Genomic DNA, 24,150 nt, shown 5'->3' on the forward strand with positions numbered 1-24,150 from the left:
TCTTGTCATAAATTCATATATTACTGTTCATTCATAATTTGTAAGAAAAAAAAGCGCTAAAATATCTATTTAGGAGTCTTAGTCCTTTCCAACGATATATCGTTTGTCGTGACTAGATTAGGATTTAATAGTAATAAAGTGAGGTAAATTTAGGTTGCCCGTATACGGGCAAGTGACAGTTAATAAATATAAACTTTAACACTGAATTTGACATGAAATATGACTTATTTTGGTTTGAAAAAAAAATTGTAGGGGTAAATAAAATTCCAGGGCCCCTGGAAATAAATTTAAGGAGGCAAAACTTGTCCCGTACTTGACTGTGCGCCTAAAAAAAAAGAATAAGTGCTCCTAAAAAGAAATGTAAGCATAGAGCCCTGTATACAGCACATTCAGCTCTTGGGTAAGCTGGATTTCAAATAACACAAGTTTTTGTTCTGAAATACCACATGCAAAAGTGAAGCAACTGCAAGTGTTTAATGAATTCACTCCAAACTGTTTGCATTTTCTTAAAGTGAGCCTCTCACAAAAGGACCAGAAGCAAACATCCTAAGGATGAATAGCATCATGTTGTATTGTTTGGTTCAGTGCACAGCGCAGTTAAGCAATCACCCACCGCTGTCCCACACGCAGAACTATTGAGGCTGTAAATGGTGAACTGCTGATGGACAGTTAGCAGTAGCTGAATCCTTAGAGGACGGGCCAGGGTAATGAGGTCATCTGATACAGCCTTTGCGCTGATGGAGGTCTGCTCCTTAAAGAGCGGAGAGGGGGGGTGAGGACAGCGGGATGTCGGGTCGGGGGGAAGTGGAGGGGGTCTTGCATTGGTCTAATTGTCCAGCGAGGCCTGCAGGAGGCCCTGAGGGTATGTGTTCAATGCTGACATGTGTGAGACATATTATAAACACCATCCTCCTGATGCATGACGTTCCAGCGTAACCTTCAGAAGACCAGAAATCCACCTTTGATGCATCAATTGTGTTCTGTGAAAGTATATATCTTTGAAGAAGTATATAAACAATCTAAATATATTATTTGCCAGTCAAAAATAAATTATATTGTATTTCAAAGAAGCACAGAGGTCTATATTTCACCTGCGCACTTGTAAGGAGTCTTAAACACATAAGCTATACTCTTTTGTTTCGCTATTATATTCCTGAATGTGGTTTTGGAGTCTGTGTTGAATCAATATGACGTAATTAAAAGCGTCTTTCTGTTGTGTTGTCCATGCGTAAACAAATGTAAACAAATGTGACGTGACGAATATGTTTCACAAATGTATGACTCTTTGAGACTGTTCTTCTAGTCAATGAAAAACATATGCAACTAGTGTAGTCCGATTGACAAACAAATGACTTATAAGCTGGTACTTTTTATTGAATAAAAAAAAACATACAGCATGACCAGTGTAGTTCAATTTTAACATACAGCGGCGAACAAATGACTCTTATGAGCCAGTTCTTCTAGTCAATGGATGCGTCCGAAATCGCATACTCTTTGATTTGGTACTTATTTTGAATAAGTAATTACTAAACGACCGCTAAAAAAGTATGTTTTATGTAGTATGAGTGCGTGTAGTATGAAAGTAATCTGGACGTACTACATTCTCCATGCTGTCATCATCACGTGACCGACCAGCTGCCATTCATAAATCCTCTCCCGTGGCCTCATAGGATCGTAAAGTGTCCATCACACTTCCGAATCTCGCTGGAAGTAGTAGGTCATCCGGGTACTTTTATGAGTACTGAATGAATTCAGACATAGGGCCTATTTTATCACATGCTGTTTTTCGCCAACCATATAGTAGGGAAATATGCGATTTCGGATGCAGCCAAAGAAAAACATACACGTTCTGTGTAGTTTGATTCACAAAATAATGTATCTTATGAGCTTCATCTTCATCAGAATGGTGTGAAACTTGGTACAGATTTTGGCACTTGCACACACAAAAATCATGGACATCATTCAAAAAGGTTAAATGATCCTGAAAACAATAGTCAAACTATTGATCGGTCAAAAATTACTGCATTAGAAATGAATGGGAGACGAATTTCATTTAGTGGACACTTTTGGTACTGCGCCCAAACAAAATCTAAATTAAATGTTACATTTTTTGAGATATCAACCTCAAATTTGGAGCACAACTTCTATAGATTTATGGCTTTGATTTTCTCACAGTTTTAGAGTAAAACATGTTTTGGATCAAATTCATATAAAGATCGAAAATGGTATTTTTGTGCATTTTTCATAACAATAAATGTAAAACTTTTTTTCCAGCAATAATCAGTCAAGTGTCATCTTTTTTAAAAGAGACCAAACTTAAGTCTCTAATCCAAGGCATTAAAGATTTATTGTTGGAAATTTCATTTTCAGGGACATGCTCTAAAAGTGAATAAATAGGATTATAACTACTGGTTAAATAATATTTAGTACCATAAAATCCCCCCCCCAAAAAATACAAAATATTGAATAAAAAACATTAACAAAACTAAATTATATTACAATCATTTAATTGAAATAAAAAATGTTAAAAATCTGTCATTTTTTACCGATAGAGTACCAGAGGGTTAAGATGTGAGATCAAAAGAAAAGGTTTTTAAGATTATGAATTTTAAGATTTTAGGTTTCCAAAGCAAGCCACCATTATTATGCCCATAATGAACAAGAAATAAGCACTTTCAAACTTTTTGGATGTCTTCGATAGGCTTAAAATATCTTGAACTGAGTGTCCAATAAACAGTCAAAATAAATCTTAGACAGACAACAGCTGACAATCTGTCAGCATAGCAGAGTTACTAAATATACTGGACAATTATTCTGCCACACAGGACGAGATCATTTTCTGTTTCCCTCCATCAGTTGACAGAGTATTATCCTCCACAGCTCATCTGCAGTCCAGAGAGAGTAACATATGACCTTCTATGAGGTCAAAACCCCTTAGCAGGACACATACAGACGAGGGTTTGATTACTTCTGCACTACCACACAGCAGGTATCACAAGGTTACATGTAATAATTAATGCATTTTCTTCAGTGGTTTGCCACAATGTTTGCTGCCAAACATACACTTAAGATCTAAACCTTACAGTATGACGACTCGGGACCGCAAATATACCCGCTCGGGATATTGGCTGACTGTTAAGAAAAAACTGTGTGGTTAAGAGCTATGTTCAGCTAATACACAAAGAAAGCTATGGGCAACATCTGGAAAAACGTAGGCCTGTAGGGTAGTTGGGACCTGCTGTTTTATATTTTCTTCCACATTTGACAAAATCAACCTGGAAGAGCACACAGGCATTTTTGAAAGTCATGAGATTGGGACAGGGTTGTTAACTAAACTTGATGTACTAAAATAACTTAAATAAAAATGAATAAAAACTCTACTTAAAAAAAGGAAATGACAAAAACACACTACAAAATTAATACAACTTAAACCGACCTTAAACTTAAACCTGCATATCTGTAGAATCTGATTTCACCAAGTGAAAAATGTTCCTGGAAAACAGTATAACAGTTAACAAGTTAAACACTTTGTTAAGTTTAGGTTTACAACCAGGGTTAGGTGCTTCACTCTCAGAAAAAAGGTACAAAAGCTGTCACTGGCACTGTACCTTTTCAAAAGGTACCTAAAGGGTGCATATTGGTAACTTAATTGTACATATTAGCACCTAAATGTACATATTAGCACCTGAAATGTACATATTGTACATATTAGTACCTAAAATGTACAATTAAAAAATGTCTATATGGTACATATTAGTACCTAAAATATACATAATAGCACCTGAAATGTACATATTAGCACCTAAAATGTACATAATAACAGCTAAAATGTACATAATAACACCTAAAATGTACATATTAGCACCTAAAATGTACATATTAACACCTAAAATGTACATATTAGTACCTGAAATGTACATTTAAAATGTACATATTGTACATATGATATTAGTACCTAAAATGTACATATTAGCACCTGAAATGTACATATTAACACCTAAAATGTACATATTGTACATATTAATACCTAAAATGTACATTTAAAATGTACATATTGTACATGAAGAGTTCAGATGCAAAAGCCTCTAAATGTCATTTGAAATTTTCTTCTAGAATGGTCATTTTTATCAAGCTTGTATATTTAAGTTCAGTAATTTCACTTAAATGGCAATTAATAGGTAATCTTCATTGCCATTTAAGTGAAATTACTGAACTTAAATATACAAGCTTGATAAAAATGACCATTTTAGAAGAAAATTTCAAATGGCACTTAGAGGCTTTTGCATCTGAACTCTTCACATATTAGCACCTAAAATGTACATATTAATATTAACACATAAAATGTACATATTCGCACCTAAAATGTACATATTAGGACCTAAAATTTGAAAAGGCACAGCCCCAGTGACAGCTTTCTTACCTTTTTCCTGAGAGTGTACGTCAGTGTTATTCTCCTATCTTTTTCTAAATTATGGGTAGAGTTATGTTTAGGGGTATATGTTGACTCAGGAACGCATCTAACTCAGGACGTGCGCCTTACCCACCTTTCAACATACTGTCACATATTGTAACAATGTTTTATTTACTTATTTATTTAGAGAAGAACATATTTTCATCCCTTTTTGTCTAATACTGAGGGTTTGTTTGCATTATCAACTGTAAATCAAGACCATTAATGATCATTCCAGCCTCATTTAAGAACCTTTGAGACAATCCACAGAGAAACAGCAGGGTCTAATCACAGTAATTGCTCATTGAAGCCAGTCGTTGCTATTAAAACACATTTAAATGGATTTTTGGCTCAATATCAACAAGAAGGATTTTAGCAATGTTGTTTTGATTAAACGCTCCCCTGCTGCATTTCATACCTATAGCATATCTCTCTCATTAGCTCGCTCTTGTTTTAGACCTATTTGCTTTTAATCTCCTTTAGTCTGATTTATATCACATTTGAGAATAATACTACTCATATTACGAAGTTATACAGCCTTTTAATGCATGCTTTAACATCTGACTCTATTAAAGCATTCATTGGATTTGTTTGGGCTACTGAAGGTGATTTACTCGTGTCTGTTGTGTTGAGAAAAGGCAAGTTAATGACAACCCCTGAAAGCATGAAGCCCCTCACTGTAAACTCAGCTAACCCAGTTTTACAGAGGTAATAAAAGAGATTATACATCCCATAGTATGTCCTCAATTCCCACAGACAAAACATGTGGAATACACATATGAACCTAAACCCTGTTTTAGAAAGAGAGAGAAGCAAAACAATATATTTTATACACTGAACAGAAAAGGTAGGCACTGAACTTTAATACCTGATGGCCTTAAAGTTGTCAACCAAAAGGGAAGAGTTTTACAGATCTTAACGCTTACAACACACATATCTATCAAGTATCTGAGGTGAATTTTAAACTCAACTGGCTTTCCTCCGTTTAAATAAATGATATTCTTCCATAGTTCAAATCAGCATCCCATAGATGTAGTTTAAAGATAAAACCTCTTTTTGAATAGACTTTCTTAAATCTATCACATTTTCTCAAACTGCAGAGTAAATGTGCAACAAATCAACTTTTAGATCAACGTCTTTCTTCAGTCGAAAAGAAATTAAGGTTTTTGATAAAAACATTCCAGGATTTTCTCCATATAATGGACTTCATTGGGAACCAAACGGTTCAAGGTCCAAATGAGAGTTTCAGTGCAGCTTCAAAGAGCTTTAAACCACTTTAAAGGGGTCTTATCTAGGACTACCCTTCGAGTCATGACTCGAAAAAAGATTCGTTCATTTTGATGAACGAGTTTCAACAGGAGAGTCACGAGCGCTCATCACAGAACAGAGCAATGCGAGTATTTGTGCTTATAAACTTTTTTAATTTATTTTTTAAATGGCCGATCGTTTCGCTAGATAAGACCCTTATTCATCATCTGGTGTCGTTTAAAGCCCTTTGAAGCTGCACTGAAACTCTCATTTGAACCGTTTGGTTCCCATTGAAGTCCATTATATGGAGAAAATCAAAAACCTTAATTTCTTTTCGACTGAAGACAGAAAGACATGGACATCTTGGATGACATGGGGGTGAGTAAATTATCAGCAAAAGTTTTTTTTTTTTTAAAGTGAACTACTCCTTTAATAATGAATGAGAAGTGTAAAATCTCAAAGAGTATTTTTGCCTGACAAAATAAGTATAGAAATTCCTGACAAAATAAATATTAACTAGCTTGCAAATTCACTTTCATGCATTTTTTTTCTTTTCTCTATGCTATTTGAGGCTATGAAGAAAATCCCACACACACATATACACGTGCATGCAGACTCAAACACACATTTACACACTGAGAAGAAAGACGAGCGCTAACCTTTTTTAACAGGTGCTGAAAGACTCTCACTTAGGCAGAGGTCCAAGGCGGCCCACGCTACTACAACCTGAAAGTTATAAAAGTGCTCCTGATGCCAAATGGGATTTTAGGGGTTACGCTGAAAGTTTACAACAGAACGCTTCACTTGACTGTGGTTAGGGACTGACAGGATAGATCGATACTTAATTGTCAAAGGCCTCAAATGCGGTTTGGGAAAAACATCTGAGTTCTGCTAGTCTTTAAAGTGCATTTCAAGGGAGCGCAAATGGCTTGAATGATTTCAGGAACGAACGGAAAAGATTTCACTGTAAACCGTGTCTGTGTTTATCTTTAAATAATTCAAAAGATCTAATAATACCATTTATCTGCAGACTGTATGACTGAATCTGTATTAATTAGTTTAAATGAGGACTAACGTTTAATGATACTGTATCAAATATCAATATCAAACAATATGGAAAAAAAAAACATTGTGGTTTCTGGCCATATCGCCCATCTCTATAGTCTAATCCAGAAAGATTACTTGAGAAAGTTATTAATTTCTGATATTTATTAAATGAGGCACACAAAACCTGTTTGTGTGACAATTATTTATCATAATAGTCAAAGCCCTAAAAGAGAGAATTAATCATCAAAACCTTATAACTGACAATAAATCATCATAATCACAATTATTTCTTAGGGGCCATTTACACAACACAGTTTTCAACTAAAAATGGTTTTAGTATGACATTTGTATGTGTTTTGGACATTCATTTACACAGCAATGGCATTTTGGTGGCCTGAAAATGCAAGCTTTTGAAAACGATACAGCTAACTCAGCGTGAAAACAAAAAAACAAATAAAAAACGTGACGTCATCTGGTATTATGTGTTCAGCCTGAATAGTGTTTCTTTACAAAGTGTCACCGGCTTGGTTGCATAATATTGGTATCATATACATATGTTTAGTGGGTTTTGCGGATCCGTATGAATGGAGATTGTTCCAACAATTTTGTTATATGTACGCAAAAAAAAGCAAAGATAACAAATTTCATTTTTAGTACATCGTTGTTGCGCACACCGGACGAGAAGCGCAGCGTCGCGCAACGCAACATCTACTAGGACAACTCCAGGTATCGCACACATTCTAATCGCACAAGCTCAATTTTGTTTTAACTTGATTTATTTTTTATTTTTTTATGTTGATTGAATAATAGCTGATGTTTGATTGTTAATCAAGTAAAAGTGTCAATCACGTTAAGTTATTTTGTTGTAACGTTATCCTTTGTCTAGGCAATTATGTCACAAAATACAATAGTATTTATTTAGCTAGCGTTTAGCTAACCCGAGTGAAAACAGCACAGGATGAAGCCATGTACATTAACGACAATTTGAGACAAGTAAATAAATATAATATAAAACTATGCAAATGGCGCTCTGGGCGCGGCAAGGTCCTGAGCCATAGCTGGGCGCCGCGGACAGAAGCCGAATGGCGCCGCCGGTGTGTGTACGCTCGTAGAGAATAATGTGTTTGAATTTTAAATACATGGCGCTGCGCTTCTCGTCTGGTGTGCAACCCCCTTTATTCTTCAGCCCTGCTCCTAGGGAACCTCTGTCCTACAGAGTTTGGCTACAACCCTCACAAAACACACCTGAACCAGCTAATCAAGGTCTACAGACCTTATGTAGCCCCGCCCCTTTTGTCTCGTTGTCTTTCGACTTCCGGTTTGTATTTTCACAGCGATCTTGCATAGGTATGAATGAACTGCTCGTACAAAAAAATTCCGGTCGACATTTGTTAAGACGTCTGCTTTACAATGCTTATGATGAACATTACAATGCTCATGATAACTTTTGTTAACTCTACAATAAGTAAATCCACCAGCTAATTACTCCTCGACAGCGATGCCATAGAAATATACAGAGCGACCGCAAGAACCGAAGTTCAAAGACAATATTCTAAAGATGACGGCGGCATAAGGTCTATAGGATTGCCTGAAAAATCACAGGCAGGAGAGCAGGTTGAAAATAAAATATGCAGGAGATTGGGCTTCCAGGAGCAGGATTAAAGGCCTAGATTAATGTCCTAATAGTGGCCGGCCTAGACGTGCACATAGCAGTAACATGTGGCTGAATACAGATGCCGATCTGATGGTCTCTAGATCTGGTTCAAGGTGGGGGAGTTCAAAAACAATCCATTGTGTGGAGGTGGTAAGCCTCTCAAAGCAATTGATGCACACAAGCGTAAAGTGTTAACCGTTTTTCACGCTCTCCCTCGTTAAATTTAATGGCGACTTTCCATGTCACCTGTAACTCTCAATAATGAAATTTAACACAATATAATCACTTCCATTCTCCCACCCGCGCCTCTCGTTCCCAGCAACACCTTGGAAATTTGTGACCTACAGTACAGACTTCACACGGGGGAATGTAATTCTGGAATGCGGCCCACACGTGGTCACACATCTGATCAAATGGAAATCATTTAACAATTATTTAGTGAAACCTATCAGTGTGTGCTTTAATAAATGATTTCATAGTACATGTAGCTAAGCTAGACAGTCAAAGACCTCAACGGTGTTGTTTAAGATTAATTTTCCATGCTGTCTTTGTTGGGTCTTAAAAAACGAGATGATACATGCTTTAATAAATTCGCCCCATTATCATCTGCAATGAGCTCCAGGGACGGTAAAGGTCATCGCGCTCATGAGGTTTAGCAAGACTTTCTATTTTAGTTAATACCGCAAGCTATGCCGAGAGACTCTTTGGGATGTCACACTGCAAATCTCCTCCGCACGTACCAAAGACGAATTATACACAGCTTCTTGTACAGTACAAGCCTAAAGGCAACAATGGAAAGATGTATGGAGATAATATTTCTTGTTCACTATTATTTGTTCAGTCCAAATGACACTTACAGGCAACAGAACATCACATGCAATTTTATCTAAATCAACCAATCGGTCCTCAGTTAAAAGTTTGATAAATGTGTCAAAGACAAAATATAATGAAAATTGACTCTACGTTGTAAAAAGTTAAAGTGTGACCCTTAAAAATGATTCTTTTGTGTAACCAAATTAATAATATTGCAGCTTTTTCTTTTGAACATTACCACAAAAAGCACATTTTTACAATATATTTACTTTCTTTTGAATGTCGCTCGTTTTAATTCTCATCTAAAGTGTAAGCTCTGCATTATTTACATATTTGGATATTGTTTTTAAGTGAAAATATGTTGCATTAAAGATTGCAGAAATGCATTTAAAACAGAGTTTCATGTTGTTTTTAAACCATAAATCTAAGCGCACCACCTGGGCCTGTGAACCGATAGCTAGAAATGTTTTATAAGCGGTCAGGGTCACTACGGTTGAAGTACTCGGACTCTGTTTAAGACCACCGCTTTACACCATCAGGCTTGTGAGCTGTTTATCTTTCAGAGGGAAGAATGCACAGAGTGTGGTTTTGCGAAGCAAACTTTAATAAGATGCCTGTTGAGAGACAAGTGAAGGTGAACATTAAGGCAGGACATGGAGATTGGTCTGGTTGGGGGGCCCGTCATGCCAACTATATAGAGTTCAGGCCCTTCGACTGTAGTGCAACCCAAAACACAAGTGCATGAGATAGATAGATGTGTGCATATGAGCGTGTGTGTGTGTGTGTAGAGAAGCAAAGTCCTAATTCCTAGTTGCATGTCCCATCTCTTTTGCACAGCCGTGGGCAGCGTATCTAATTGCACCACTTCCTAGTGAGATATTACACATATGCACATGCCCCGGTCGGATATTTTAAGCCGGACCTTTTGGAGGGATGAAAGTAAATACAGTGCTGAGTCCATCAGATCCCACTGCCACACCCAAAACCCTCTCTGATTTCCGAGCGCTTCTAAAAACCCATCCAGATTAAGCCTTTACGACACCTTTTGTATGTTAATACAAGTCATTAACAAGTCGGAGATCAATTATTCATAGCTGTTTAATATTGTAACCTCTAGCAGGCGTGGAATGAAATAAGAAACGCTACATCTTACTGTTGTTTCAAATGCGATAGATTTCCAATAGCTGTGCGTGATAAAACTGTGATTATGGTCATGCTTTAGGTTATCCTGGCCACTGATTGTCCACTGCTGGCTGCAGTCACACTAGACTTTGAGCATGCCAAAGCAAGTCTGAGTTCACTAAACTTGAACTTTCAAATGCAACGAAATGCAAAGCCTGCACATGTGCTTGCGTTTCCAGTCTTCCAAGTTTGCATGCATATAAATGAACAACAGTGAAGCAAAAGGTCTAGTTTAATCACATTTTTGAGATGTAAAAAAATAGTTTGTCCAACATGTAAAGTGACCAACCATAATTTACCTTTTTTTTAAAGGGGTCATGAACTGGCTTTTTAAGTTTTATTATGTTGTTGTCTGAGGTCAACTTATGACGTTCAGTTGGTTTTTGCATTCAAAAAACATCAAAATGAATAAGTAATAAGCTATTTTCTACCCTAGTTTTCGAAAACCCTAGTTTTCGAATCGGTGGGCAGGGCTAAACTGGCCATTTTGAAGTAGCCGTTGATCTTCTTCTGCGGAGGTGGTGTTTTATCCTCTTTGACGTCATAGTTCCCCACTTTGAAAAACGAGTCGTTTGCTGAGTCTGGTGTCAATAAAAGCTTTTATTGGACTAACAAGGACGTTTTCAGTTCTGAAACTTACAGGATATTCTTATAATATGATAAACTATTAGATGTCAAAAGCTCAAGAAAAAAATTTATTTCTCAGTTCATCCCCCCTTTAATGTACCGTTTAAAGGCTGGTTTATGGAGCGGTGCATGGATGACGTCAAAACCAGGAAGACTGATTTGCCACTGGTTCCCTCGAGATTTTCCTATGGCTTTTTCAATTTATGAGCAAAATAAGGTCTGTGGTAAACAACTTGACGACTCTTGAACTTGAAGTGGTCATTTTTCCATTTATAAAAAAACGTATGTTTCTAATAAGTAACTTTAAGAATGTTTGGGGTGTGAGTGTGAGCAGTTTCAGTTGTAGAACGTTCAAGCATCATCGAGTTATGTTCGCCACAGGCTTTATTTTACTCATAAATACTCATAAATACTATTATTAAAAACCCATAGGAAAATCTCCAGAGAAGCAGTGGCGAATTAGTCTTGCAGGTTTTGACACCATCCCTGCACCACTCTTGGGAATAGACAATAATAGACCAATGTAAAAAAAAAAAATAATAATAATAATTCAGCAAACAATGAACCTCTTCTTGGATATCTTGTTTATTCGCTGTGCCTCAAAAATAGTTTGAGACAAAAAAAAGTCTCACATAATTTTTTATCCAAAGTCACTTACAGTTCATCATTCTGAGTATTTTATCAGAAATGCTATTAATGTGCTCCACGAGAAACAAACCTCAAACTGCTAGTTGAGCTGTTATGAACCATCAATCAGAATCCAGCCATCAAATCAGACTAGAGGCTGTCAGATTGTCAGCCATTTTTCTGTGCACCATGCATCAGATGGCCAGTGTGTGGTCCATGGGCACGACTTTTGAGGCACAGACTAGGTCAAACCTGGACTGGATTCATGCATTTTGCAGATACTTTCATCCAAAGCGACATACATTCACATTTTATCAATTCAAGCATTCCCTGGGAATTGAACCCATGCGCTTGGCTTTTCTGGTGCAATGTGGTAATGTTTGAGCTACAGGAATGCTATACTCAACAGATTGGACACTGATGATAATCCTAGTCCATTTACACAAAGAATTACTGTGTTAAAATGAGTCAATAAATCAGCATTTCTTTAAATGAGCAGCAAACAAGACGCCAAGACACCTGGCTCCAGTCAATCACTACAAAACACACACCAGACCTATAGCTCAGATGTTTCCTGAATAGACCTGGGCATGTTGCACGGTGACGACTTTCAAAAAAGGTGATGAAAGACAATAAATCCTTAGGGCAATGAATCTGGGAAAGGAGATAAATGTGTCCATTGACCTTGTCCACCCTTTTCAAGGACTGAATAGACCGAAGGAGAGCACGCAAGCCTGAAAAATGAGACAGTGAGATGTGACCGAGTTAAAGACCTCTCGTGCTTTCATTGAGAGTTACAACTCGTTGTCAAACAGGGCCTGGTGTTTGGTGGAAATGGGTGATAACAGACGGGGAATCGTTTAGCATGCGAGGACAGCCGTCTCAGTCGACGGGTAATTACGAAGACCTAACTCTGCAAGGGAGGAAGAAGAAATGAAGGAAGCTATGTGGTTAAGATGGCAGGGAGAAAAAAACATGACAGGGACTTGTGGTTTATGTTTTACATTTTTAAATATTTTTTAAGGATGTGATTAATATTATATTAGTAAAAATATGAATAAAAAAAGGTTAAAAATGGGAGAAAATGTCTTTAAATTATAATAGCAGACTGAAGTTTGACTATATTTTTCACAAAACCTTTAAAATGATTAAATTAGGACTGTGCAAAGATTAATTGCGATTAATCGCATCCAAAATAAAAGTTTGTGTTAACATAATATATTTGTGTGTGCACTGTGTATAATTATTTTGTGCATATATATATATATATATATATATATATATATATACACACACACATATGCATGCATATATAAATTTAAGAATTATTTGCACGTAAATACTGTATATACTGTAATATATAAAATCTATATTATATTTTAATATCAATATTTTCTATCTGAATAACACATTTTCTTAAATATATACATGTATGTGTTTGTATTTATATATATAAAATAATTATGCACAGCACACACACATATATTATGTAAACACAAAATTTTATTTTGGATGCAATTAATCGCAATTAATTTTGCACAACTCTAGATTAAATATGTTTAATGTGGGGTTTTTTGAGCCAAACTGTTTTTATTTTGTAATTAAACTTTTAAAGGTGTAGATTGTAAAAGGCTTTCGCAATCAATCAAATAAAAAGGGCAAAAATAAAATAATAATAATAATAATAATAAAATGATAAAATAAGGCAAAAATAAAATAATAATAATAATAAAATGATAAAATAAGGTATATGTTGAAAGAATTATAGCATTCTCCAAATTAAAGCAGACTGAGCTTGAACTATATATTCTATGAAACATGTGAATTATTTTTAATTACAAATTATAATGATCCTAATAAAGGATGGCTTGAAAAAGCCCATCCTTTCGAGGTGCCGTAAATTTCTCACACAGATCGTATGGCAGAAAAAAAGTAAAGAAGCACATTGTTCATACGATTATGGTGCTTTTGCATATTATTTAAAGCTTGGAAGCATCATTTATTGCAACTTCATGAACCCCCCAATAAATGCTCTGTGAATAAATGATATCCTCTCATCAGTGTCATTCCAAGCAGCTCCTGTAGGGGGTGACACACTGTAACCTGCCCAGTGGCGAGACCTTTGAGCTCATGTCTGTTGTGGAGACAGAAATACTTCTTTCTCTGATCCTGCCTGCCAGGACCGCTCAACACGCTTCAGGTTTCAGGTGGCAACCATCGCTTCTAAAATGAAAGGGTCTCACTTTACAGTTCGGTGCCTCTGTTGGGCCTTCTGCGGCACTACCCACACAAACAAACAGAAACACACACTCGCAGAGACACATACTTGGGGCCCCTTCACACACACACACTCAGAACCTATAAACAGATGCTTATGACCTCCCTCTTGTCCTGCGACATCGATATCTCCCCTCAGATGTGAACATGCAAACATTTATAGAAACGCTGGATTTGATAAGCTCTGTGACTCAATATAAAAAGTGATTGTGAAAAAGAAAAAGACCGGCAGCAATTCCTCAAGGTTTCTCAATGCAACCAAACTCGAGTTACCACCAACCCCATGTTTAACAACCTCCTTTTGTGACAGAGAATCCAAAAAAAAAAAAACTCACCACAACCTCCAATTCATCAATACACAACAGCTCTGTATTTAAGATCATAATTAGAAATGCATAGCTGTATAAAATGCTCTGATCTATAATCATGGTGACTATTTGTAACTGCCTTAAGTGAAAACACTGCATGTATGCCAAACGCTTTCAGATTTTACGGCTGGTTCGACGTCCTGACTCCATGCTACGTGTATAATGTAAAATCAACAATATCATAAAATACAGGCCCTAATAAAAACTATCAGACAATATGACTTCTTAACGAATGAATAAAGTGCCCCATTGGTGTCTGACCAATCAGAGGACAGTTGACCAATCAAAGCAGAGTAGACCAATCACAACAGACTGGGCCATCTGACCAATCAGAGCAGAGTAGACCAATCACAACAGACTGGGCCGCCTGAACAATCAGAGGAGAGTAGACCAATTCGACAGACTGGGACAGTTGACCAATCAGAGCAGAGTAGACCAATCACAACAGATTGGGCCATCTGACCAATCAGAGCAGAGTAGACCAATTCAACAGACTGGGACATCTGACCAATCACAACAGATTGGGCCATCTGACCAATCAGAGCAGAGTAGACCAACCAGAGCAGAATAGACCAATCACAACAGACTGGGCCATCTGACCAATCAGAGCAGAGTAGGCTCTCGGAAAAGAGGGGTTTAGAGAGACTCAATCTTTGAATGAACCGTTTTCAGACTCTTTGAAAAATGCGGTGATGTGTAGTGTATATTATGAGAAAAATGTTTTTTGACCTTGGATGTGTGTAAACCTGTTGTGAGACCTGCAGAACAAAATAAAGAACCTTTAAAATAGCATAACATTACTTTGATATGCTATTTTAAATAACTTAATTTATTACTTTTAATCTCTTAATTTAAAGGATGATTTAGAAGTCTAAAGAACCTTTTGATCAATTGTAAATGTTACATGCTAAAGGCTCTTAATGGAATGCCAATAAAGAACATTATTTTAGGAGTGTAGGAGGAAATCAATTGTCTTTATAGTTTAGCATCATTGTACAAAACACTTCGGTTGCTAATTGCTAGTATTCATAGTACAAATCTGATATCCAAATCTCAAACCAAAACCGGCGCAACTGTTTCAGTAATCCAGTCTTTCCATCTACAATCCTTTCATCAACATCACTGCTTTTCAATCACTGAACAAGTCATTGATAAATTTAGCACAATTTCTATCAGGTTTCATCCCAGAGTGGTGTTCCCGTATTTTGGAACTGGACAGTCAGAACAGATTGATGGACGTACCTGGAGGACAGTTGCAGTCTTGTGTCACGTCTCTCGCCACACGCAACTTCGGCATTGCTTCATTCAGTCTCTATTAAATACAACATGGAGGAAAGTAATTATTTCAATTTTGAGTAACATCTTAACAATCGGTCATTAATAAATTCCATATTGATTGAGCGGTAATCTGAATATTGGAAAGACTCTTTCAGTGTCAGTTGTCCTACACAATGGTTTTTGTAAAAAAAAAAAAAAACTCTATATATGTTTGTTTTTTTGTAAAAAATAAATTAAAATAATGTATAATGTAATAATACATTATACATTAGTTTTATATGTAATGTAATATATGTATTACATAATGTAATAATGAAATTAAAATGAAACTTAATACTTAAAAACATAAGAACCAAAGAACAGAATATGCATTTGTTAATTGGAATAATTATGAATTTATTTTTAATAATAAATTATAATAAGTTGTGATTTAATCAGAAAAAAATGAAATGACACAAGAAACATGAAAGTGCAGAATATAGCCTATTTATAATCTTTATAAGAATTTACCATTCAAATAAATACACTGTTTTAACCACATAAACGCACATTGTAGCATAGATAGATAGATAGATAGATAGATAGATAGATAGATAGATAGATAGATAGATAGATAGATAGATAGATAGATAGATAGATAGATAGATAGATATTAAAATAAATAACTAATAATAACTTCGACTAATAATTAGCTATAGCTAGCTGTGATTTAAATTAAATTGGACAGAATCAGTAAAAGAAACATTTTGGATGAAGTTGCAGCGTTCTTTTATAAAGGATAAAAATGCTTGCCTCTTGTAAGAGTGTCTCAATGGATTCCCGCAGTTCCTGAGAAACAGAGACGTCCATAGATGATTCTTGACAGATGTCACTCATCTTTATCTCCAGCGCGCGCAGCCTGCTATCCATCTGGTGCGTTTTAAAAGTCATGAGAAAACACACCGCTATTGAACTCAGCGATATCACTAAACACACTATGGTAGGAAAAGACACTAAATAACGCAGATAAAGCGGTTTCGCAGCATTCTGTTTGCTTTCTGTACTTCTTTCCTCAGAAGATGCATCCATTTTGCAAAGTCTCCGATTAGATTCCGATAGTTAGATCACTGAAGTATCGATCAGCTCTTGATCGATGAGATGTGGCTGTCAGACTGAGCAGCGCTGAACAGAACACGGGGCTTTGAACAGCATGGCTGTGTTTCAAAACCTAGAAAAAAAAGGTTGCGCGTGCATGCGACGCAGAGTGCTCTAGGTAGGGTGCTCATTAGGTATTGAGCACATGCATCCCTCTGACATTCAGCGGGGTGTGTGTGTGTGTGTGCCGAGCGTGAAACAAGGTGCACGAATAACCAGAGAGCGTGCAAGAATAAAACAATATTTAATATATGTATAATATATTTAAAATTATATCTTTTTTTGTATACATTTTTCGGGTATTCGGTTGAGGTTTTTCTAGGAGTCATTCAAATCTTTAAACTTTTTTATGATATGTATTGATATTCCAAGCCTTTATTTGTTATCAATTTGAGGATTATGGCTAACAACTATGAAAACTTTTTCACAATATTACATTTTTGATTTTGGGGATTTCATAAGCCATAATCATCAAAATTATAAAAAAATAAAGGCTTGAAATATCTCAAGTTGCTTGTAACGACTCTATATTAGTTTCATGTAATATATTAGTTTTGCACAATATTAAAAATTTTCTAGTGTCACCTGTGTAATCGACCACTGTCAAAATTTGTTTTATCAATGTTTTCTTCCAATGACTAAAAAAAAAAGTTTCTATAACTTGTACATAGTAAAACAAATCTAGTGTGTGTGAGATATATATATATATATATAAAAATAAATGCAATTAGTTTATAAAACTACACCCACCATGTTTTGACTGTCCTGAGGTGAGTCAGATCTACTAAATGTCTTTCCCCATTACTTTACTAAATCACAGGCCCATAAATGCCATGACTCAAAAGGTACAACTTTAAATTTGAAAGTTTAGAGTTGCATATAGCGCCACCCATTGACCACATGCAAACATTACACCACCATGAGACATGATTCAGATCAGGAACTGCTTTTATTTAAAAATCAAGTGAAACAAAACAGAAAAGACATTTACAAATATCACTAGGTTCATATTGATAATGCTAACAAATCTGACAATCATACTACACACCTAATACCCTAAAACCCAGCTGCTTTACACTTATATATTATCCTCAATCATGTGATTCAGTAACAAATCAGTGGCGAACTCAAGAGCAAGAGGTCACAGAATGAACGATGAGAAAAGCAGTACATGATCTATACAAAGGACTGATACAGTCAACTGAACTGGCCTCTCTCAGAGAGGAACTACAGCAAAACAAAAATCCACTATTTCTTGTTTTTCTTGATACAGTCGAAAAAAGGGTGTTTGATGGCTTCATCCAAGGTAATCCTCTTAGTGACGTCATATTCAAGCATCCTCTCTATGAGATCAAACAGCTGCTTGTGCTCAGAGCTACTGGAGGCCAAGTATTGCTGCAAGAAACAATTATTTTAAAAAGTTAGTAGCAATAAAGATGTTTGTTTTTATGTGCCTTAATGGCTTAAAGCAATTACAAAACTGACTAAAAACAAACTTGATAAATAGTTAAAAACTGATAAACTCACTCTCAGGGGCTTGCACTGCTTCCTGACATAACGCCCCATGGAGCTGTGAATCTCCCAGTCCAGTTTATCATGACGAACATACCTGCTCTTCCTGCATAATGAGAAAAATTGCCATCTTGATACAACAAAAGCAGCATGTAGTTTTAAAAACTAATAAAAGGCAAGTTAAAACAAGTCAAACTACAAAATCATTAAGGAATAGCTTTTCAGATATCAAACAAGAATCCAACTCCTTTCGTTATGTTTTATGACTTTTCAGGTATCGGTGATAACCGGGTTAGGATTTCAGTAATTTTATAGATTTCACTAATTAGTAAGCAAATTCTAGTTCACAAAATAACATTGCTTGTTACATTACAGAGAATAACTAGATATATTTGACTTCAGAGTTACTTCTAGAAACCCTGCGAAAACACAGCAATTAAATACTTAATTGAAACAGTACCTTGTTTTTTGCAGCATGTGGGTAGGTATGGGGCCCAGCACTCGCTCCATCATGGCCAGATGCTCTTTACTGTCATGCGTCTAAACATTTTAAAAACCATACTAAATAAGTGCTGAATCAACAAGTCACATGCACGCAAAATTAACATATTGAACTATTTGAAACTCAAGTGACACGGACCTGAAACAGAGTCGATCCCAGATAATACTCGATAAGAATGCATCCCACACTCCACACGTCACAGGAATGACTCCAGCCCAGATCTGCATGAAACAGAGGGATGTCTCTGTTAGAACTCACAATAAATCAGAGCAAGTGTGCTATCAAAGTGTCTGAGAATGTATGAATAAAAACAACGCATCCATAAGTGCTTACCCAGAATAACCTCTGGAGCACGGTAATGTCGGGTGGACACCACAGATGTATGATACTCGTGTTCGTACGTTGCATTCCCGAAATCAACTACTTTTACATCAGGATTCTTCAGAGTTCTCTCATCCCTCTTCTGCAATTCAAAACAACATTATTAATTAATGCACAATAAATAGTGTCAGACCATGAATTAGTAGTTATTTTTAAACTAAGACCATTTCAAATGTTTTAGGAAACTGAAATAAAAAATAAAATAATTTGATTAAGAACTTAATTTAATTAGATGCTAGATTTTCCTTTAAGTTGTAATAAAATAAACCAAAATAAATATATAGAAACGAAAATAGGATGCATTTCCAGACATGGTTCAGGTTAAGCCAGGATTAGGTTTTAGTTCAATTAAGACATTTAATTAGATTTTATAAATGTACCTTAGATAAAAAATAAAAAAAAAACATTACTGGTGTGCATCTAGAAAATGTCACCGATATATTTCATGATATACTAAGGAAAGTTGATTTCAGTCAAGACAGCTCAAACATGCATTTTAGTCTGGGACTAGGCTTAAGCCTTATCGGTAAAAATGTCGGAATATTACTAAAAAAAACTACAATAACACTGGTCTGAATGAGATCATTGCCTCTCCTTACCATTTTTGAATTGTACTTGATGTCATACTCTGAATTAACAAAAAGGATGTTCTCTGGTTTCAGGTCAGTGTGTATCAGCTTATGCTTATGAAGAACTGAAACACAAAGAAAAGCAAAAGATTAAATCAGTGTTTCATCTTAAAACACAAAAATATTAGATTAAATGAGATCCTTGACTCACATCTGACTGCTCTGATGATCTGGTAGGCCATGTGCCTGATGTGGTTGATAGAGAAGGGCTGAAAGCTATTTTCCTTCAGAAAATCATACGTGCTCAAGCCCAACAGCTCAAAGGCAATGCAGACGTGCCCATGGTGATCAAACCAGTCATACATCCGCACACAAGCGCTAAGGAAAGGAAAAAGTAGATGTGAAATACTGCATTGCTAATATGTAGTCTGGACATTTTTAGACCCAAGAGGCAGTAAACTTCAAAGTAAGTGAGATATTCTGCAGCCATGCATCACAGAGGTATAAATTAATGGAGATCTCCTTTTATCTGCTTTAAACAGTACTTACTATCGTCTGTCACAGTCAAGTGAGTTGATCTGCTCCAGAACCTCAACCTCAGACATGGCTGCATCACGATAACGATCAATGTTTTTAATGATCTTCAGCGCAACGCGAGCTCCTCCCCTGCAATAGCAACATACAGTTATATCATTAACCAAAGAAAGTGCAATCACTTATTACTGGTCAGTAAATCAAAGCATTTCTCAAGAAACCATTAACATTTAAAGTCGGCATAAAACGAAAATACACCTTATCCAGTTTGTTGATCTTATTGTAAACAATTCATTCATGCATGTTTCATTTCGGTCCTTGCAAGCTTGTATTCAGATCTGACTCAATACAATCAACAACAAATGGATAGAAGACCCAACCCAATCTATCAATCCATCTTTTTTCAAAATCGATACCGGTGCCTAAACCAATTCTTTAAAAAAGAGCCAAAAAATGTTGATTAAAAAAAAATAAAAAATTTAAATTTAACAATACATTAAAGGTTTCAAGTATACTTAAATATAAGTAAATACAAAACAATACATTTAAATAACCAAACTACAATGATGTAACACTAAATAAGTTACAGTACTAATAATATACATCAGTGGAGGTGTGCATGCAATCACGATACTGGTGTTTTTCTTTGGGTTTTTTTTAAAGCTATGACCTTCTCGGTTTGCACTTTGTGCATGTGTATTGTTAAAGCAGCACTATGCAGCTTTTTTACCTTAACTGAATAGCTTCGGAGTTATTGCAATGGCTATTTCGGGTTGAATGAGAGCTATTTATGACAGTACAAGTACTCCACAGCGACTCTAGGGGTCACAGTTTGAAAAGAACAGAAATCCTGCATAGTGTGGCTATAAATAAGTAAATAAAGATAAGACTTTTTATCATGGAGAGAGAGAGAAATGTAGTCCCCATTTCAATCGGAAAGGTGTTAAAACACCGGCAAACGTACATGCCAGGTTCCTTGGTTATTTTTAAGTTGAGTAACAAATTAAAATACCATAAAAGAGCCATTTAAAAACCTACGCAAGATTTAGAAAATAAAGGTTTTACCTACAACAGGGTTATTTTAATACAGTTTTTACTTGCGTCACGTGTACGTCACAATACAGAGAGAGAAAAGATCTTGCACTATTTCCAGTTTACTGGAACTGATTATAATTAATGTGGCTCAGGTATTAAAACACAAATGCAAAGAATTTTAACATGCCAAGATGTGGAAGGAAGACTTACTTTTCATGATCAATGCACTCCACCACTTTGCCAAAGGCTCCCTCTCCGAGTGTGCACACAATCTCATCTACGGGTTTAAAGAAAGATGGTTAGAAACATTAACAAATAGACACAATACAATCAAACCCTTTCAAAAGCTTTTGCTGCATTTTGCAACACTCAAATTTAACAATGCATAAATAATCCACGAACATAAGACAATACTAGACTTGTGATACACACATCTGAAAAAAAGTCTAATTGTTCTGTCACAACTGCATTTATCAGGACCCCAAAATTAGCTTGTAAAATTAGCCTGACCCCAAAACAGAAAATAAGCAGTGAAAAAAATGAAAAGATACAGAAGAGATACAGAAAAGTGTGTATTCTATACATCTTGCTCTCAGCATGTCTCCACTGTGATAGATCAGGTGCCCTTCCTCATCATCCTCAATACTCCTGGATCTTTTCCTGCGATGGCTCCTCTGGGGTTTCGGAACACCATCATCATCACCACCATCATCATTAACCCATGAGAATCGAGGGGGACCAGAACGCGCCATTCATTCATTCACGAGTGGGGGGGAAGTGATTCAGCCCATTCAGATACCCGCAGCAGCCAGGCCCGGCCACAGGGAGCAGCATACGTAAATTCAGCCCGCGAGAAACACACAGGGCCCACCACATCGTGTGTGTTACAGAAGAAAAACAATGGCAACATATTTTCAGATGAGATACTTTCTCAGACCATTAAGTAGACAATTACAACAATTCATCATTGAAAAACATTTACGAGTTTTATTCCTCCATGAATGAGGTGCCTTAAAAACATTTTATGTGCTGTGGATATCAAACTAACATTACATCTTGAGTAAGAACCCATTAAATCTTATTATATGTCAATTTTAGCATAATCATTTCATCCAACATTCATCCTGTCATTCCTTCAGACAATATTGGCAATGAGGAACTCCATAATCCATATAACCAGAAAGAAAAGCACAGAAAGCAGACAGTTGCCACGGCAATGGGAGACGGACAGTGGTCATACCGAGTCAGAGTGATTATGCGAGCGACGGTGCCGGTGTCTGTGCCGGCTGCTCCGCCTGCTGTTCCCAGAGGATTTGCTGTAATGGTGCCAGTCTCTGTCTCTCTCACGGCATCTGGATCTGTCCCGATCTCGGTCTCTCTCCTTGTCTTTACAGGCAGCATGGCTGCCGTCCTCATGGTCTCTGAATACAGCTCGCTTCTCTTTAGTTTCCAGTCTTTCATTTGAGCTCCTTGTCTCAAGGTAATGCCTGTTAATATTAAGTAAATACAACACAATTCAATGAGTACTGACTGATTCACATTGAGCTGAAAATTATAAAGTAGTACAATCAAATCAATTAATCGTGATTCGGTTCAAGACTCTCTCTCTCACACACACAGAATTTTCATTTATGGGTGAACTAAACCTTTAAATCATGTCTGAATTGATGGTACTGCCACATTGAGGTCGTGTCATTAAACTGTTTTCCAGGAAGCTTCCAAGAAAACAGCAAACTTGTCAAACCAGTATTACACACTGCCAAGATATGTCCACATAACACTTAATGGGCCTTGCCAAAGACCAGACAACCCTTAAATTAGCAACTTCCTGGAACTTTAAGCATTTAATATTGGTATAAGATGTTCTCATAACATGTGTCGATTGAAAACAGTTTTACATAAACACTGAGCATGCAGAGTCTTGTTCTGTTGGGGCTCCTGATTCTCACCCTTCGCTGGTCTTGTGGTGATCATGAACATGGTGTTTTTTTCTGTGTTTATTCTCTCTCTCGCTGCTGTGCGAGTCTCGTCGGTGTCTTTTTCTGTTCTCCATTCTCTCCTCTAGACTCGTCTCTCTCAGCCAGGGAGAGCGCATTCTCTTCGATTGTCTCATCTGATAAAACAAACAAAATACAAATAAACTAACGTACTTTTTACATTCATTAACGTTACATTTTGTATGGCAAAATGTTTCAGGCAAAATATAGGCCGCGATTCACAAACAATGTTTGGCCCTTTAAATTCTTTGTTCTAAACACCTCGTGTCAACCAAGTCATTGCATAAAACAAATTATTTTGTAAAATTAGTCTAAAAATCGTTACACAATAAAAACAATAGTAATTTAAACCGAAATAAAGCGTATTATGCGATACTCATTGCACACTTACGACAAACAAAACACACACAGTGAGTCAGTAACGTCGTCGTTATCGCTTCTAGTAATATACATACACATTCATTAAAACGAAATATCTAACGTTACATAGTGTGAGCGAAATAATTGTCAAATAATGAATATCATCATACCTGGCTTAAGAAAGTCACCTAAATAATTGCAGTCCTGCGTCGACAAAAGGCGAATTTGTTCTTCCTCCGTCTTCTCTGATGTCGTTTGTAGGTTCTAAAATGGCGTCCGTAGAGCTAGAATGTTCGAGAACTGCTCCGTTATATAATCATCGGATCGAGAGAGCGCGTGCGTGTAGTCGGGGGCGCGCGAGAATCAAGTGAATAAACATTTCATGGGGTGTTGCGCCATACAAATAACGGAAATTCATCACCTTATGAAATAATATTATTTGTTAGACCAATATAGACATATTTTCTTTCTTTCTTTCTTTCTTTCTTTCTTTCTTTCTTTCTTTCTTTCTTTCTTTCTTTCTTTCTTTCTTTGGTGTTTTCTTCCGTCACTTAC

General features: G+C 36.3%; 1 protein-coding gene and 1 long non-coding RNA gene across 4 annotated transcripts in view; both read right to left on the reverse strand.

Annotated features, from left to right (window-relative positions):
• LOC148977586 (uncharacterized) overlaps window positions 1-16,822 on the reverse strand; it is a 97,858-nt gene extending 81,036 nt beyond the window's left edge. The window contains exons 1-2 of the long non-coding RNA XR_016169736.1: window positions 16,364-16,822; window positions 15,536-15,605 (exon numbers count right to left, since the gene is read on the reverse strand). This is a non-coding gene — a long non-coding RNA (uncharacterized LOC148977586). The remainder of the gene's footprint in view (window positions 1-15,535; window positions 15,606-16,363) is intronic.
• Window positions 16,823-17,635: 813 nt separating this feature from the next.
• On the reverse strand, window positions 17,636-23,910 carry clk4a (CDC like kinase 4a). Of its 3 annotated transcripts, none has more exons than XM_039648666.2 (13): window positions 23,784-23,910; window positions 23,188-23,351; window positions 22,479-22,725; window positions 21,822-21,912; window positions 21,449-21,515; window positions 20,219-20,335; window positions 19,881-20,047; window positions 19,700-19,794; window positions 19,053-19,182; window positions 18,858-18,940; window positions 18,678-18,757; window positions 18,233-18,323; window positions 17,636-18,100 (listed from the first exon to the last, which is right to left on the reverse strand). In XM_039648666.2, the coding sequence occupies exons 2-13, from the start codon at window positions 23,349-23,351 to the stop codon at window positions 17,954-17,956; spliced, it is 1,479 nt and encodes a 492-aa protein (XP_039504600.2). In that variant the 5' UTR covers window positions 23,784-23,910; the 3' UTR covers window positions 17,636-17,953. The 3 variants fall into 3 exon arrangements, with proteins under 3 accessions (XP_039504600.2, XP_039504599.2, XP_039504601.1); XM_039648665.2 differs by having other exon boundaries at window positions 23,766-23,901; XM_039648667.2 differs by lacking the exon at window positions 21,822-21,912 and having other exon boundaries at window positions 23,766-23,877.
• Window positions 23,911-24,150: the final 240 nt, after the last annotated feature.

The sequence above is a fragment of the Pimephales promelas genome, chromosome 9 (genome assembly GCF_988280905.1).
Source record: "Pimephales promelas chromosome 9, fPimPro1.hap1.1, whole genome shotgun sequence".
Lineage (NCBI taxonomy): Eukaryota > Metazoa > Chordata > Actinopteri > Cypriniformes > Leuciscidae > Pimephales > Pimephales promelas.

Bases quoted from the DNA above. Each gene is read 5' to 3' on its own strand.
- clk4a (XM_039648666.2), bottom strand. From the start codon at position 23,351: ATGAGACAATCGAAGAGAATGCGCTCTCCCTGGCTGAGAGAGACGAGT. The intron at 20,336-21,448 runs GTAAGTCTTCCT...TTGCTATTGCAG, and splicing joins GAGTGCATTGATCATGAAAA to GGGAGGAGCTCGCGTTGCGC. The intron at 18,101-18,232 runs GTGAGTTTATCA...TGTTTCTTGCAG, and splicing joins AGCAGTGCAAGCCCCTGAGA to CAATACTTGGCCTCCAGTAG.